The sequence below is a fragment of the Prionailurus bengalensis genome, chromosome B4 (genome assembly GCF_016509475.1).
Source record: "Prionailurus bengalensis isolate Pbe53 chromosome B4, Fcat_Pben_1.1_paternal_pri, whole genome shotgun sequence".
Lineage (NCBI taxonomy): Eukaryota > Metazoa > Chordata > Mammalia > Carnivora > Felidae > Prionailurus > Prionailurus bengalensis.
Genome location: NC_057358.1, coordinates 11,158,051 through 11,172,423, shown reverse-complemented (window position 1 = coordinate 11,172,423; position 14,373 = coordinate 11,158,051). Strand labels below are relative to the sequence as shown.

At 37.2% G+C, this 14,373-nt stretch overlaps 1 protein-coding gene across 2 annotated transcripts in view; it reads right to left on the bottom strand.

Annotated features, from left to right (window-relative positions):
* Positions 1 to 14,373, bottom strand: part of SEC61A2 (SEC61 translocon subunit alpha 2) — a 34,834-nt gene that overhangs the window by 18,902 nt on the left and 1,559 nt on the right. For both annotated transcript variants that reach the window (XM_043561915.1, XM_043561916.1), the window contains exons 2-6: positions 13,671 to 13,738; positions 12,686 to 12,751; positions 6,779 to 6,857; positions 1,758 to 1,889; positions 1,525 to 1,634 (exon numbers count right to left, since the gene is read on the bottom strand). In XM_043561915.1, the coding sequence (XP_043417850.1) occupies positions 1,525 to 1,634; positions 1,758 to 1,889; positions 6,779 to 6,857; positions 12,686 to 12,751; positions 13,671 to 13,738 (455 nt within the window). The remainder of the gene's footprint in view (positions 1 to 1,524; positions 1,635 to 1,757; positions 1,890 to 6,778; positions 6,858 to 12,685; positions 12,752 to 13,670; positions 13,739 to 14,373) is intronic.

The following is a 14,373-nucleotide window of genomic DNA, read 5'->3' as shown; positions in this document are numbered from 1 at the left end:
GTGAGAAGACCCCTCCCTGTTGTTAACGATGCCAATAAATATACTTGAACAATCTAATTCTCCTTGTTCTCAATCAGACTTACTAAACGATCTTATTTTGATTTGCTAGTCTATGTAACGTTTCTCATTAAAAAATAATGGTCAACCATGCCAGTCTGAAATGATCCTCTTTCTCAATGTATATATTAATAAGTTGGTATTTTAGTTTTATTTACTTCTAACCTTGATCCTTTGGCCATTAAAAAATGTTCCTAGGCGTGCCTGAGTGGTTCAGTTGGTTAAGCATCCAACTTCAGCTCAGGTCATGATTTCACAGTTTATGAGTTTGATCCCCACATCAGGCTCTCTGTTGTCAGCACAGAGCCTACTTCGGATCTTCTGTCCTCCTCTCTCTCTCTCTGCCCTTCCCTCACTGGTTCTCTCAATCTCTCGCTCTCAAAATAAATAAACTAAAAAGAAAAAATAAAGAAAACCAGAGGAAGGCAAATGGTGTCCCTTAAAAAAAAATGTTCCTAATGAATACTAATTCCATGGACAGAGCAAGAAGAGGCATTTCCAAAATAATCAAGACTCCAAATGTTATTTTTAGCTTCTCAAACTTCTTTTCAAAATCCCGTAATTATTCTAGAAAAGTACAATCCATTCGTGAGTAGCTTATCTAAATGATTTTTAAGGACTGCACATTAAAGAAATATCTTCTAAATTTGACACACTTTAAGATATTTAGAAGGAAAATTATGTTGGCCTTTAAAAATTCAATTCCAAAAAATAAAAAATAAAAATAAAAATTCAGTACCAAAGGGTTTATTTTAAAAATCCAGGGAATATATGTATGTGGGCTCATGTATTTTATTACTGCTGAGATGTTATTTTTAATGCCATTATTCTGTGTACCACTAAGAGAAAAAAATACTGTCAATTAAACTATGACACAATAGCTTATCAAAATTTTTATTTTCTACTTATAAGAAAAGTTACTTTACACCTAACCACAGATTTTATCATCTAGCTTGCTCTGTGCCTTTGTGCCCATAGTGACTGTTCCATAATAAATCATAGGCTTTTGAAGACATTTTAAACAGCAACTAAACTCAAAAACATGTTACATCAACAATGCACGCAACTGATGTAACGACCATGTGAACAGCCCCAATCAGAGGACGCACACACGCAGGCGATGATTACCATCACCACTGTTGCCTGCCTGACAGCAACCATGAGGTACCATCAGCTCTGAGAAAACATCCTGGCTTCAGAGACATCAGAAAGTAAAAAATGTGCATCTAAGAAACAGTGAAATACAGTTGATCCGTAATTCTTTATCCAATGCAGCTATGAGGCTATCATAATAAATTTTAGCTTTTACATCAATACAATTTACATGGGTCCCTTCAATAATCAAAATCTTATAATTAGATAATACAAAAGTAAGAAAATTAATGTTCAGTCATTTAAGAACTGCTAGAAATGAAAAAAGAAATCAAACTGCTTTGTTATCTGCAAATGAAAAATTGGCTTTCTTACCTGAATAATGATAAGGAGACAGATGCCAGCACCCATTTCAGCAGGGTCCCCATACATGCCCGTCATGACATACACAATGGCTTGCCCAATGGTAATGATCATACCAAATACTGATGAAAATTGGGGGGGAAAGGAGTACATGCTTACAACCAAAGACAAAAAAAGACTAGAAAAATATCTTTACCACAAAATTCTCAAATTTGGTAAAGACTCTAATTGCATTAATAGCTCACGTTTCTGGGCTCCATTGAACAGAGCTCTGTCTTTGGGTGTGTCTCCAACTTCAATGATTTTGGCTCCAGCCAGCAGCTGCATAATCAAACCAGATGTTACAATCGGGGAGATACCCAATTCCATTAAAGTTCCTGCAAAGGAGAAAGAAGGAAGCAAATAATCTTTACTATACTCAATGCAGATTAATTTAAAAGTGATGCAGTCCTTAATTATGTCTATTGAAATACATGCTCAAATGTTAACAAGCAGATTTTCATCCTTTAAACATTAACTGCCAAAAACAAAACAAAACAAAAAAACCTCTCATTTATTAACACAACCTTGCAACAACTGACTGAAATAAAATTACTATACCATAAAAATGTAAATTTCTGTAAAGTCTAAACTTAAAATGTGAAAGAAATCTTGGAAGATTTTTTTATTTTTTATTTTATTTATTTATTTATTTATTTTTTAAACGTTTATTCATCTTTGAGAGACAGAGACAGACAGAACATGAGCAGGGAAGGGGCGGAGAGAGGGAGACACAGAATCCGAAGCAGGCTCCAGGCTCCGAGCTGTCAGCACAGAGCCCGACACGGGGCACAAACTCACAAACTATGAGATCATGACCTGAGCCGAAGTCAGATGCTCAACTGACTAAGCCACCCAGGCGCCCCTCAAACCATTATTTTTAAAACTTACAATGAACGTTTTACTTTAATGCAAAATAAGAAGTTACATACCAAGCCTGAAAATTAAATACCAAATTAATAAAAAATGACATTTAAGAATATTTGTGACTCTGGGGCACCTGGGTGGCTCAGTCATTTAAGTGACTGACTCTGGATTTTGGCTCAGGTCATGATCTCATGGTTGGTGAGTTCAACCCCCCATGTGGGGCTCAGTAGCACAGAGCCAGCTGGAGATTCTTTCTCCCTGTTTCTGCCCCTCCCCCACACGAACATGTGCACATGTGCACTCTTTCTCTCTTAAAATAAACTTAAAAAAAAAAAAAAAAAAGGCTAGGGTACCTGGGTGGCTCTGTCAGCTGAGGGTCCGACTTTGGCTCAGGTCAGATCTCACAGTTCATGAGTTCAAGCCCCATGTCAGGCTCTGTGCTGACAGCTCAGAGCCTGGAGCCTGCTTTGGGTTCTGTGTCTCCCTCTCTCTCTCTCTGACCTAGCCCCCCAAGTCATGCTCTGTCTCTCTGCCTGTCTGTCCCTCCCTTCCTCCCTCCCCCTCTCTCTGTCTCAAAAATAAATACACATTAAAAAAAAAAAACAATAAAAAAACTTTTAAAAAAAAAAGAGTATTTGTGACTCTTCTAATTCAAAATCTAAAATTACATAAAGTGTCATCTAAATCAATGTTGTAGAATATTTAGTGGCATGAAAAATGTTTGTGACCTACTGGGTAGCAAAAAAACATCTGGAAAATAGTATTACAGTTTGGTTTCAGTTAATACTTAAGTGGAAAAATAGTTTCCTGATATGGTTGCTAAGATATGATTATTTTTACCCAGTGAGATTATAGATAATTTTTATCTCCTTCTTCTTGCCTCTCTTGATTTTTTTTTCAGTTTTTCTTTACAGAAAACACGTTTTGTACTTACAGTGAAAAATAAGAAAACCAAATACACCCAGTGTGTAAGGTAACACGTAGAACTAAATAATTCTACAGCACCAAGAATAGGTTTCCACTGGTTGTTTTGTTACCTTAAATCCCGGCTTTTATAAATCCTCAAAAGGTACCCTTAATATGAGAAAAGATCCCATTCTAGAAAGATTCTTTATGTCTTCTCAAATACTTCTTCAACAGTAAAAGGTAACAACATTCCCTGCTGTTAAAACCACTAGGTAGAGAAATAGGTAGGAAGGTAAACATTTTCTTTTTAAGTCACATCACAAAAATTTGTAACTGTCAAAAGGATGCAGTCCAAAATAAATCCAGTCAAACTTTGATGACAATTTCACACAGGAAATATGGCACCTCAAATCAGTAGGGAAAAGGACAAATGGACCTTACCAAGTGACTGGCCATCTATAAAAAATCATGCCTGCATTTCTTACCTCATGACTTATTTCAAAATAAAGTCCTGATGTATAGAAAATGTAACCATAAGAGACAAATAACAAAAAGACTAGAAGTGAGTACACTTGTCATCTTGGAAAGGAAAAAGCTTTCCTAAGCCTGACAAAAAAAACCTAGAACCCACAATAAAAAAAATCAGACCCCCTGGTTAGATACAACCATGAAAAATCCATGTGGCAAAACACTGCGTAAAAGTTGAAAGAAAAAAAAGGCAGAAAAGTTAAAAGAAAAATATTCAAACACAAATGACAAAGAGTTCTTATCTCCAATATGCAAAGGGTTCTTACAAATCAATTAAAAAGGAACAAGCCAACAGAAAAAAATTTTAAAAAGGACAAAGAGAAACACAGTATGGCTGCTCCCAACAATGCTCTTTCTCAGGAAATACTGACAGTACAGGAGGGACCCCAGCACCCACATCTCAACTACATAACCCTGAAACTCTAACCAAAGCTGACAGAACATGGCATAAATCCTGGAGTTTGGAATTTTGAGCTACGAACCAAAGAACCAGGAATCTGGGGCGCTAATTCCCCAAAAGAAGGTTCCCAGTCTCTGCTGCTGAGTCTCTCTCCCCGGCCAGGCTTAGTTCTTTTACCTCCTCTGGATTCCAAAAAATAAAACAGTTATCCTTCTAATAAATTCCATTTTTGTGTTTGAACTAGTAAATTTTCTCTTACTTTAAACAAGTCCACTCAGAAAAAATTCAAATCTTCAATAAAAATATAAAATGATGTTCAAGGTCACCAATACATAAAGAAATACAAATTACATAACAGATACCAATTTTTACATGTCCAACTTCCAAAGACTAAAGGACTAAATAATATCGACTGTTGGAAGAAAAATGTCATTCTCATATACAACTGCTGAGTGCACAAAATACAAATCGTTTGGAAGATAATTTAGCACTATCTATCAAAAATGTAGGTGTATATATCTTGCAAACAGTTAAACTCCTAGAAATCAATTGTATTAAAAAATTACAGGACAGAGCAAAACAGTTATTGTGTCAAGGTTAACACCAGTTATGATACAAAATCAGGGAAAACACTAAATGTAAGACTCAAGAGGACCCTAGTGGCCTGGAATCACACTTGAAACACTCCTTCATTTGTCTACAAAGCCATTTATAATCTGGCTCTTGGACTCATCTGCAACCACATTACTCCTTTCCTTATTTTCTTCCAGCCACAGTGACTCCTCATCGTTCCTTGAACACATTGAACACACTCCCATCTCAGGGCCTTGGCACACGCTATTCCCTAGAATGTTCCTTCCCCAGATCTTCACATGGCCTTCCATATCATGTCCTGTAGGTCTCTGCTCAAATGTCTCTCCCCTCGCCCAAAATACACTTCATGTAGAAGCTACGTCCCCAAACAGCGTACTATAAACTCCATGACAACAGGGACATTGTCGTGACCACATCTCTAATCTCGGCACCTGGCACAAAGTTTGGCACACAGTTAAGAACTCAATAAATATTTGAATTAATTTGAAAAAATCATGGCATATCCATCTAATGGAATGGTATATGCCCATTAAATGAAATACCTCATCCAAAATATTAAGTCAACACGCTAAGGTAATAGAATAGTGACATAGTTTACCTTATTTTTAGCTTAAAAGAAAAAATACAGTTGGCCCTTGAACAATGTAGGGGTTAGAGACACTGACACCCCACACAGTCAAAAATCCACATATAACTTCTGACTGCCCAAAAACTTAATAGCCTACTGTTGACTGGAAGCCTTATCAATAACATCAACAGTCAATTAAAACATATTTTATATGTATCATATACTGTGTTTTTACAATTAAATAAGCTAGAGAAAAGAAAATGTTATGAAGACTGTCATATGGAACAGAAAACAAATTTACAGCACTGCACTGTATTTACCAAAAAAAATCCATGTAGAAGTAGACCCACATGGTTCAAACCCATGTTGTTCAAGGGTTAACTAAATATAAATTTACATATGTGAGTGTATATGCAGAGAAAAGGTCTGGATAGATATTCACCAATCCATCACCTTCCCAGGAGTTAACCTTGACATGCGAGACTTTCATTTTCAGCTTTATATAAAACCATATTCAAATTTTGGGGTGCCTGGATGGCTTGGTGGAACATCTGACTTTGGCTCAGGTCATAATCTCACGGTTCACGGGATCGAGCCCCACATCAGGCTTTGCGCTGACAGAGTGGAGCCTGCTTCTGCTTCTCGGTCTCCCTCTCTCTCTGCCCCTCCCCCGCTATGCATGCTCTCTCTCAAAAAAGAATAAACATTTAAAAAAATTTTTTTTAACTATACAAATTCTGGTGCATTTTAAAATAATTAACCAATATGACTATTTTAATCTAAAAAAATTACCAACAAAACCCTTCATAATCCAGCCCCTACCTATCTCTTTAGCCACTGCCTTACACACATGTGCTGTTAGCTCAGGCTTCCCTCTCCCATGAATCCACACACTAAGTTCCAATTCAAATGCCATTCCAGCACTGTCTGCTCTCTGACACTGCAGATCAGGGTCATTGAGTCCCACACAAAACCCAAGGGCAGACTTTGGAGGGTCTGTGAATCTCCTGAGATTTTATGCAAAACATGTGTGTGTGAGTATATACGAATTTTTCTCAGGAGAGTATACTTAAATTTAATTAGATTCTCAAAGGAAACATGACCCATAAAAGGATGGAGAACCAAAGCTCCAGCCGGCGCTATCCCTCTGTTCTCCGTTGTACATCTACACTCCATACATACTTCTCTTATTACAATACATGGAGTTTTGTAAGTATTTATGTGTTGGTCTCTTCTCTTAGGCAACGAGTTTCTTTTACCATATGCTCCCCACCCCTGTAGACAACAAAATAGTTGTTTCCACATTGTCCCATCTATCTGATGTCGGTACTAACGAGCATGGAGGCAAAAGCAGAAGTCCATACCTCTGTTGGATGCAAGAATAACTCTCATCCAGTAGAAAGGATCTGCAGAATCTGATGACATGATTCCAAATAGTGGTATCTATAATATTACATAAAACAGTTTCTAAAAATGAATTATGTCAATTAAGATGGAACTTAATTCATAGTTCAATTACTTAATATTTGCAATACTTAAAAAAAAAAACCCGTTACTTCCCATGTTCTGTAACAAAACAAGTGTACCTAAAGGCAAAGTTTTTTTAACAAAAATAAAAAAAACAGAAATCACTACTTATAGCAATCTACTAGTAAAAATACCTAGCAGGATGAAGATCTGTTGCAAAACAACATAAATGCACTTAACACTACTCAACTGTACACTTAAAAATAGTTAAGACGGTGGGGGCGCTTGGGTGGCTCAGTCGGCTAAACATCCAACTTCAGCTCAGGTCATGATCTTGTGGTTCACAAGTTCGAGACCCACCATCAGGCTCTGGGCTGTCAGGGCAGAGCCCACTCCAGATCCTTTGTCCCCTTCTCTCTGCCCCTCCCCTGCTCGCGCGCTGTCTCAAGAGTAAATAAATAAAGCATTTTAAAAAATAGTTAAGATGGTAAATTTTATGTTATGTGTGTTTTACAATTAAAAAAAATATATACCCCTACCAGGGCACCTGGGTGGCTCACTCAGTTAAGCGTCCAACTCTTGATTTCAGCTCAGGTCATGAGCTCACAGTAGTGAGATCAAGCCCCACATCGGGCTCTGTGATGACAGCACAGAGCCTGCTTGGGATTCTCTCTGCCCCTCTTCTGCTCATTTTCTCTCTCTCTCTGTCTCTCTCTCAAAATAAATAAAGAAACATTTCCGGGCGCATGGGTGGCTCAGTCATGATCCTGAGCCTCGGCTCAGGTCACGATCTCGTGGTTCGTGAGTTTGAGCCCCGCACTGGTCTCTGTGCTGACAGCATGGAGCCTGGAGCCTGCTTCAGATTCTTTGTCTCCCTCTCTCTCTGGCCCTTCCCCTCTCCCTCTCTGTCTCTCTCTCTCAAAAATAAATAAACATTAAAATTTTTTTTTAATAATAAACATTTTTTAAAAATACCACAACCTATAAATTATAGGATATATCTACCTAATCATAAAATAATTTTGCTAAGCTATGGGTACTAAGAGCAGCCACAGTCACACTCCCAATGTAAGACTGAGGATTATATATACAGTGGAATATTATTCAGCCACTGAAACTTATACTTAAAGCAGCTTATAACAGCATACAGAAGTGCTTATTTTGCAACAGTAAGTATGACACTGTTGTTATCAACCTGGGGCAATTTTATCTCCCAGGGGACATTTGGCACTATCTGAAGACAACTGTTACAACTTGAAGGGAGATGCTACTGGCATCTAGTGGGTAGGGGTCGGGGTGCTGAACATCCTGCAGTGCCCCCACAACGAAGAACTGACTGGCCTAAAATTCAGCGCCATTGCTGAGAAACCCTGGGATAAAAAGAAAGGTGCAGAATTGTATGAATAAAAGTTCAACACTATAAAATATGTTCAGAAGATAAAACTAAGTGTAAATATTTACAATCTTGAAGAATACTAATCTGTAGGGATAGGATTATGGTTGACTTTAATCTTTTCAGCATTGGTCAAGTTTTCTATAGTGAGTGCATCTTAATTTTTAATCAGAAAACAAAATAAATTCTTAACTTCAGAACGTTTTGTATTATATGACCAATGTTTAGGACACAGCACCAGGCCATACCCCCCCCCCCATGTGGAGATCAGACACAAAAGAAAAATACATTTCCAATCTCAAAAACCTTCTTTATAATAAAGCTGCTTTTCTTTTTTTTAAGTTCCAAAAGATGCTGCCAACAATGGTGAATGACCCATCTGGTCAACCTAAACCTCTCTAGATGTCTGGATTTATTAGTTGGGTAAGCAAAACTGGTGAAGCAAGAAGCATGGATATTTTACGCGTACCCTAATGCTGCAGATGGTCTTCAGAAACAGGGAGGAAGGAAGTTATTGCATTAAAACTAACACTATAGGACAGTCTACATCACAACATTCCCTAAGTGGAAAGAGGTCAATCAGTCAAATTACTTTCCTTAACTGCACCTGATGGAGATGGCCATTTCCTCCACAATTAGACAATTTGTGGGACACTGAACAAGAAAAAGTGAGCCAAACTCCCCTAAGTAAGGGCATTCCCTCCTTTCCTGTAGTCAACAGGATTATTAAACTCAGTGTCTAATTTTATTCCTCTTAGTAAAATCCATAGCTATAGGTTTACGTACAACAGTATTTAGGCAGCAACAGGAGCTATTTTCTGTGACCGTCACAGTTGCAAAGTTCCGGATTTTGCCCTAAATTACATACAATAATCAGTTTCAACTTGACAAGATACAGTACAGTACTTCAGAGAAGTGTTCTATATTTTAATGAAAACCCTCAACCGATAAGGTAGACAAAAGAAAATTACCAGTAGGGATGTCCAAAGGCAGTGGGAATGGAAAGCCAAGCAAAATACTTCTGGGCTAAGGTGGTGAGCTGCAATTCAGTTACACAATATCCTCCCCAGTGCATAAGAAAACACGATCTTTTAAAACGTGTAAAATAGTAAAAGCTAATACAACTGAAAAAAGCTAAGGAAAAAGAAAAAGGGAAAAAAAAATCTGTAAAACAGCCAAAGAAGAAAAGAATCGTAAACTTGAAGCACTAGTGGTCATGGGCACGAGAAAACCATAGACAACTGAGAAGTAGATAGAGACTCAGCACCAAGGCGGCTCCAACCATCACAATGGAAGGCAAGAGATTCCTCACAATTCCCACAACATTCCAAACCTGGAGAACAGCAATCTGCACGGACAGCCTTATCTTTTTTGCCTCCTTTGGTTAGAAGGGAGTAGAAACAGCAGCTGGGAAGAAACGGATGAGAGAAGTGAGCGGTGGGGCTCTCTGCTGGTCCAAGTGACAATTACAGGGCTGCCCTGAGTTGGGAAACAGGGACCTGATCTGAGGTTAGGAAGGAACAGAGCCCTCCTCAGTCACGTGGTGAGAACCACCCAGGAGAAGAGAGAAAGCAGAGTGCAGGGAGCATTCGCTGCGCTTCTCACGGCTCATCACCCCTCCCTCCATTCCCTCAGGTCAAAGAACAATGGGTAGAACAGGAGACCCCAAGCCCTTTAACTGTGGCTGAGAGGGGACAATAAACCTGAGATTCAGTGGTAAAAGAATCAAGAAATCACCAGCAGAACTGCCCAAGCATGAGAAAGACAAAAAACACAGCTTGGCAACTGTGCAATCATACTGTAGGGAAAAAAAATAAATAATACAATAATATAAAATGCATAAAAATGTTTACTGCATGAAACAGTCGTGAGAAATGCCACAGTTTTGAGCAACACAGTTCTTATGGTTCTTGGGTTCTAGCTGCCAAGCTTAAAATATTTACTACCTAGCCCTATTACAGAACGTTTGCTGACTCTTGGATTAGAAGATTCAATACTGTCGACACGGTAATTTTCTCTAAACTTACCTATAAAGTCAAAGCAATAAAACCATAATCTCAGCAAGCTTTCATATAACAACTGACAAAGCTGACTCTAAAATCTATATGGAATATGAAGAACCTACTTAAGCCAAAAACCATTTTGAAAAGGAAAAACAAAGTTGGAGGATTTTTATGACCTGATTACAGGACCTAATATAAAGCTACAGTAATCAGTGTGGTTGACCATAACAATCATGGAATATACATCAGTGGAACGGAACAGAATACAGAAATATATCCATGCTTATATGACTAACTGATTTTCAACAAAGATGCCAAGGTAATTCAATGAAGAATGGGCAGCCTTTCAACAACTTGCTATCTATACAGAAAAAAAATGAATACCAACCTTACCTTATGCCATAACACAAAAATTAACTTGGAATACATCACAGACCAAAGCATACAAGCTAAAACTGTAAAATATTTAGAAGAACACAGGAGAAAATTTTCACCACCTTAGAAGAGGCAAAAATTTCTCAGGAAACAAACACCATGGGCCATCAAAGGACTTGATCAAAACTTAGGATGTTTGCTCTTCAAAAGATTAAGAAACTGAAGAGCCAAGCTATAGACTAGGAGAAAATATTCACAGTACATACATCTGAGAAAGGACTTAATCCAGAAAATATTTTACAATGCATACAATTCAATGGACAATAATGTAATTATTTTCAATGGGCACAAGATTTGAAAAAGATATTTCACAGAAGCTAAACACCTGATAAGTACATGAAAAAGTTGCTCAATATCATTTAGCAGGGAAATGCACATTAAAACTTCAACATCATTTATCAGGGCAATGCAAATTAAAACCCTACCCGTTAGAGGACTAGTACTGAACTGCCGAACAGTATCAAGGGTAGGCAAGGACGCAGAGAAATGGAACTCCTATCCGTGACTGGTGAAAATATAAAACAGGACAACCACTTAGAAAAAAGTTTGACAATTTCTTATAAAGCTGAACCTATAATTGCCATACAATCCAGCAATTCTACTTCTAGGTATTCACCCAAGAAAAAGGAAAACAAATATTCACAGTCTTGCACAGGATTGTTCACAGCAACTTTATTATAGCCAAAATTTGGAAACCCAAATGTCCAACAAGAGATGAACAAATCATGATATAGTCCTAAAACAGAACACTACTCAGAAATAGGGATGTATTACTGGTACACCAAACACACGGACAAACCTCAAAAAGCTAGTGATGAAGTCAGACGCTAAGGAATAACACTCTATGACTCCACTTATGTGAAATTCAAAAAAAAAGAAAAGAAAAGAAAAGAATCAAATTCTAGGTACAGAAAGCAAATCGGTGCTTGCCTGACACTGGGGGTGAGGTGAAAACTGACTAAGACAGATTACACAGAACTTTCTGGAGTGACAGAATGTTCTATATCCACTGAGGTACTAGATATGTGGGTGTATACATTTGTCAAAATACTTCAACATGTACACTTAAGAAATGAGTGTATTTTACCATACATAAATTATACCTTCATAAAGTTGTGTGGGTTTTTTTGTTTTGTTTTTTGTTTTTATGGAGAGGAAGGGAACTTCTAAGATGTTAAAAGCGGTAAAAATAAGATTATTTTTTCTGCTTTTCCATATTTTAAAAAAGTTCTCTCTCCCTGACAACCCAAAACAATTTTAAACTACATAAGTAGTAAAATATTAATGATCAAATCATTTCACTCTTCAAAAAAATATATTTAGCTTTTCCCCAGATTATGGACTTAATGTACTCCACTGCTTCCTAATACAATTTTTTTTATATTTCCTTATATGTATCTCAATAGCTTTTCAAAATCCTCAAAAAACTTTCACCTAAATTATCTAATTTAATCCACACGACAATCCCATGACATGGACAGGTCACATTTATTCTCATTTTGTGAACTTAATCTCTGCAAAATATCATTTAAACGCATCACTGAATTTCATCAACTTATACAGCATATTACTGGGGTTCTAGTATTTGACTTTGGGGGATTTTTAAATCAATACATGCTACTTACAACATGATTAAAGGCAAACAAAACAGAAAATACATTTGCAATGTATATGTCAAAGGTGTAACACATTTATATACAAAAATCCATCTTAAATCAGGAAGACAAAAAAATCTCAAGAAAAAAGTGGGTAAAGATTATTAACTGCACGCTAAGAGAAAAAAAGGAAAAAATGTTCAAACCCACTACTAAAAAAACTAGAACAAGGTAACCATTTTCGTCACCAAGTCAGATTAAAAATAACAATGCTCAAATGGTATTTATTGTTTTAACTAAAATAAGTTTCTCAAACTCTAACCAACCAAAACCCTCCAACAATTGCATAGATATCTAATTAGTATTTGGTTTACATACCTGACAACATACTAAGAAAATGAAGAGAGTTATAGCAGTCCATAGTACCTTCTCTCTAAACTGGATCTGTACAACAAAATGAGGATGAGCCATCAAAACCAGGAAACCGCAATCACAGGGCAAAATTCCACATTAAAGCATAACATTCCACATCGTGACATGCTCCTATTAGTTGCTATTACAATACTCTCACCTAGTTAGTAGCAGCCAAAGCAAACAGCTCAACTTTTCGAACGTAACTTTCTTTCCTTTTCCAAGAGTTAAGTAAGTTACATACAGGCCCCATCACACCGCACGACGTTAACGGAAACCAAAAAGGACAACATGCAAGACACAGACCCAATACGCATGCACTTCAGTTAACGGCATTGTGCAAAGCTGGGGTGCCCATGATAATATGCTACGAATATTTCACGGAATATGAAAAGCTAGAGCTTCTTGGGATGCCTAACATGGACCTGGAACAACTATTTTTAAAACCTCAAAGTACACTATTTCTGAATTTAAATACCTTAGCTCCAGAAGTGTACAGTGATGGAAGAACAATGTGATACAGTCACATTATTTTCTGAATGCATTTCTGTAATTTTTCTTTGTACTGAATGATCAAGAAATGTGAGGTCTATACTTGCACAATTTAATTCATTTATGTAAAACAGCTGTAGTCCTCCAAAGTGACCCAGCAGACTGGGTCATTCATAGTGCAGTGGGATCACCAGAGATAGAAGAGTATCTTATCTAACAGGTAGGCCAAAGAAACACTTGGTTTGGAAATGTCAACCTCAAAGAACCGTCATTTTTAAGACCACAAGATAACCTATCTGGATTTACACTGGCCCATACTAGTTCTACTCACTTTGTGCCTCTTGCGAGGAGGAGCAGGTAATATTTCTCCAATTACACCCTAAGAGGGTTGGGGATGGTAAATCCATCAGGAGCACAAGTCATTTAGCTGCCCTCTATATTACCAAAATGGTATACTTACTTTCCTTTCAGGTTTCTGAATTTCTGGTAGAACTGCACAGAAAGGTTTGATAACTTCTAAAAACTTGACTGTTAAAAAAAAAAAAAGAAAGAAAGAATAAATGTCCCTATCACAAAGTTTTTAAAAAGAGATGTACCTTTTCACAGAAACAAATACAAATGTTCTCTAACTTTCAATGGCAATCCATCCCATTCCTACCTCCAAAAGTAATCATGGTGTTCTCCATTTCAAATACATCAGGAAAGAGAAATAATTCAAGGGACAAAAGAATCCAAAAGGTTTAAGGGTTTAGTCACTGGAAGCAATACAAGCATTCTTTTACCATGATTTTGCTTCCTCATGCTTGAATCCAGCTTTATAATATATAGAAAAGGAATAATTCAACGAGCATCAAAATACATCAAAGGAAGCAAATGCAGTCTACTACGTTACCCACAATACGCCAGAGAAGAAAATAAGACCTACCAGAGGAGGAATACAGAAGGAAAGTACAACAGGAAATGGACTAGACTGCAGGACTGACTTTAGATGGAAAGACGCTGAAATGGATACGTGAGAAACATCGCAGAATCACCTGCTATATAGATAGCTCTTTTTGAAGCATACAATCTCTACTTCATTTCACTAAGTCAACATTCATTGCCTGGTTGCTCTCCCACATAACAATCTCAAAGTACTTGTGTATGTGTAATAATCAGCCCAG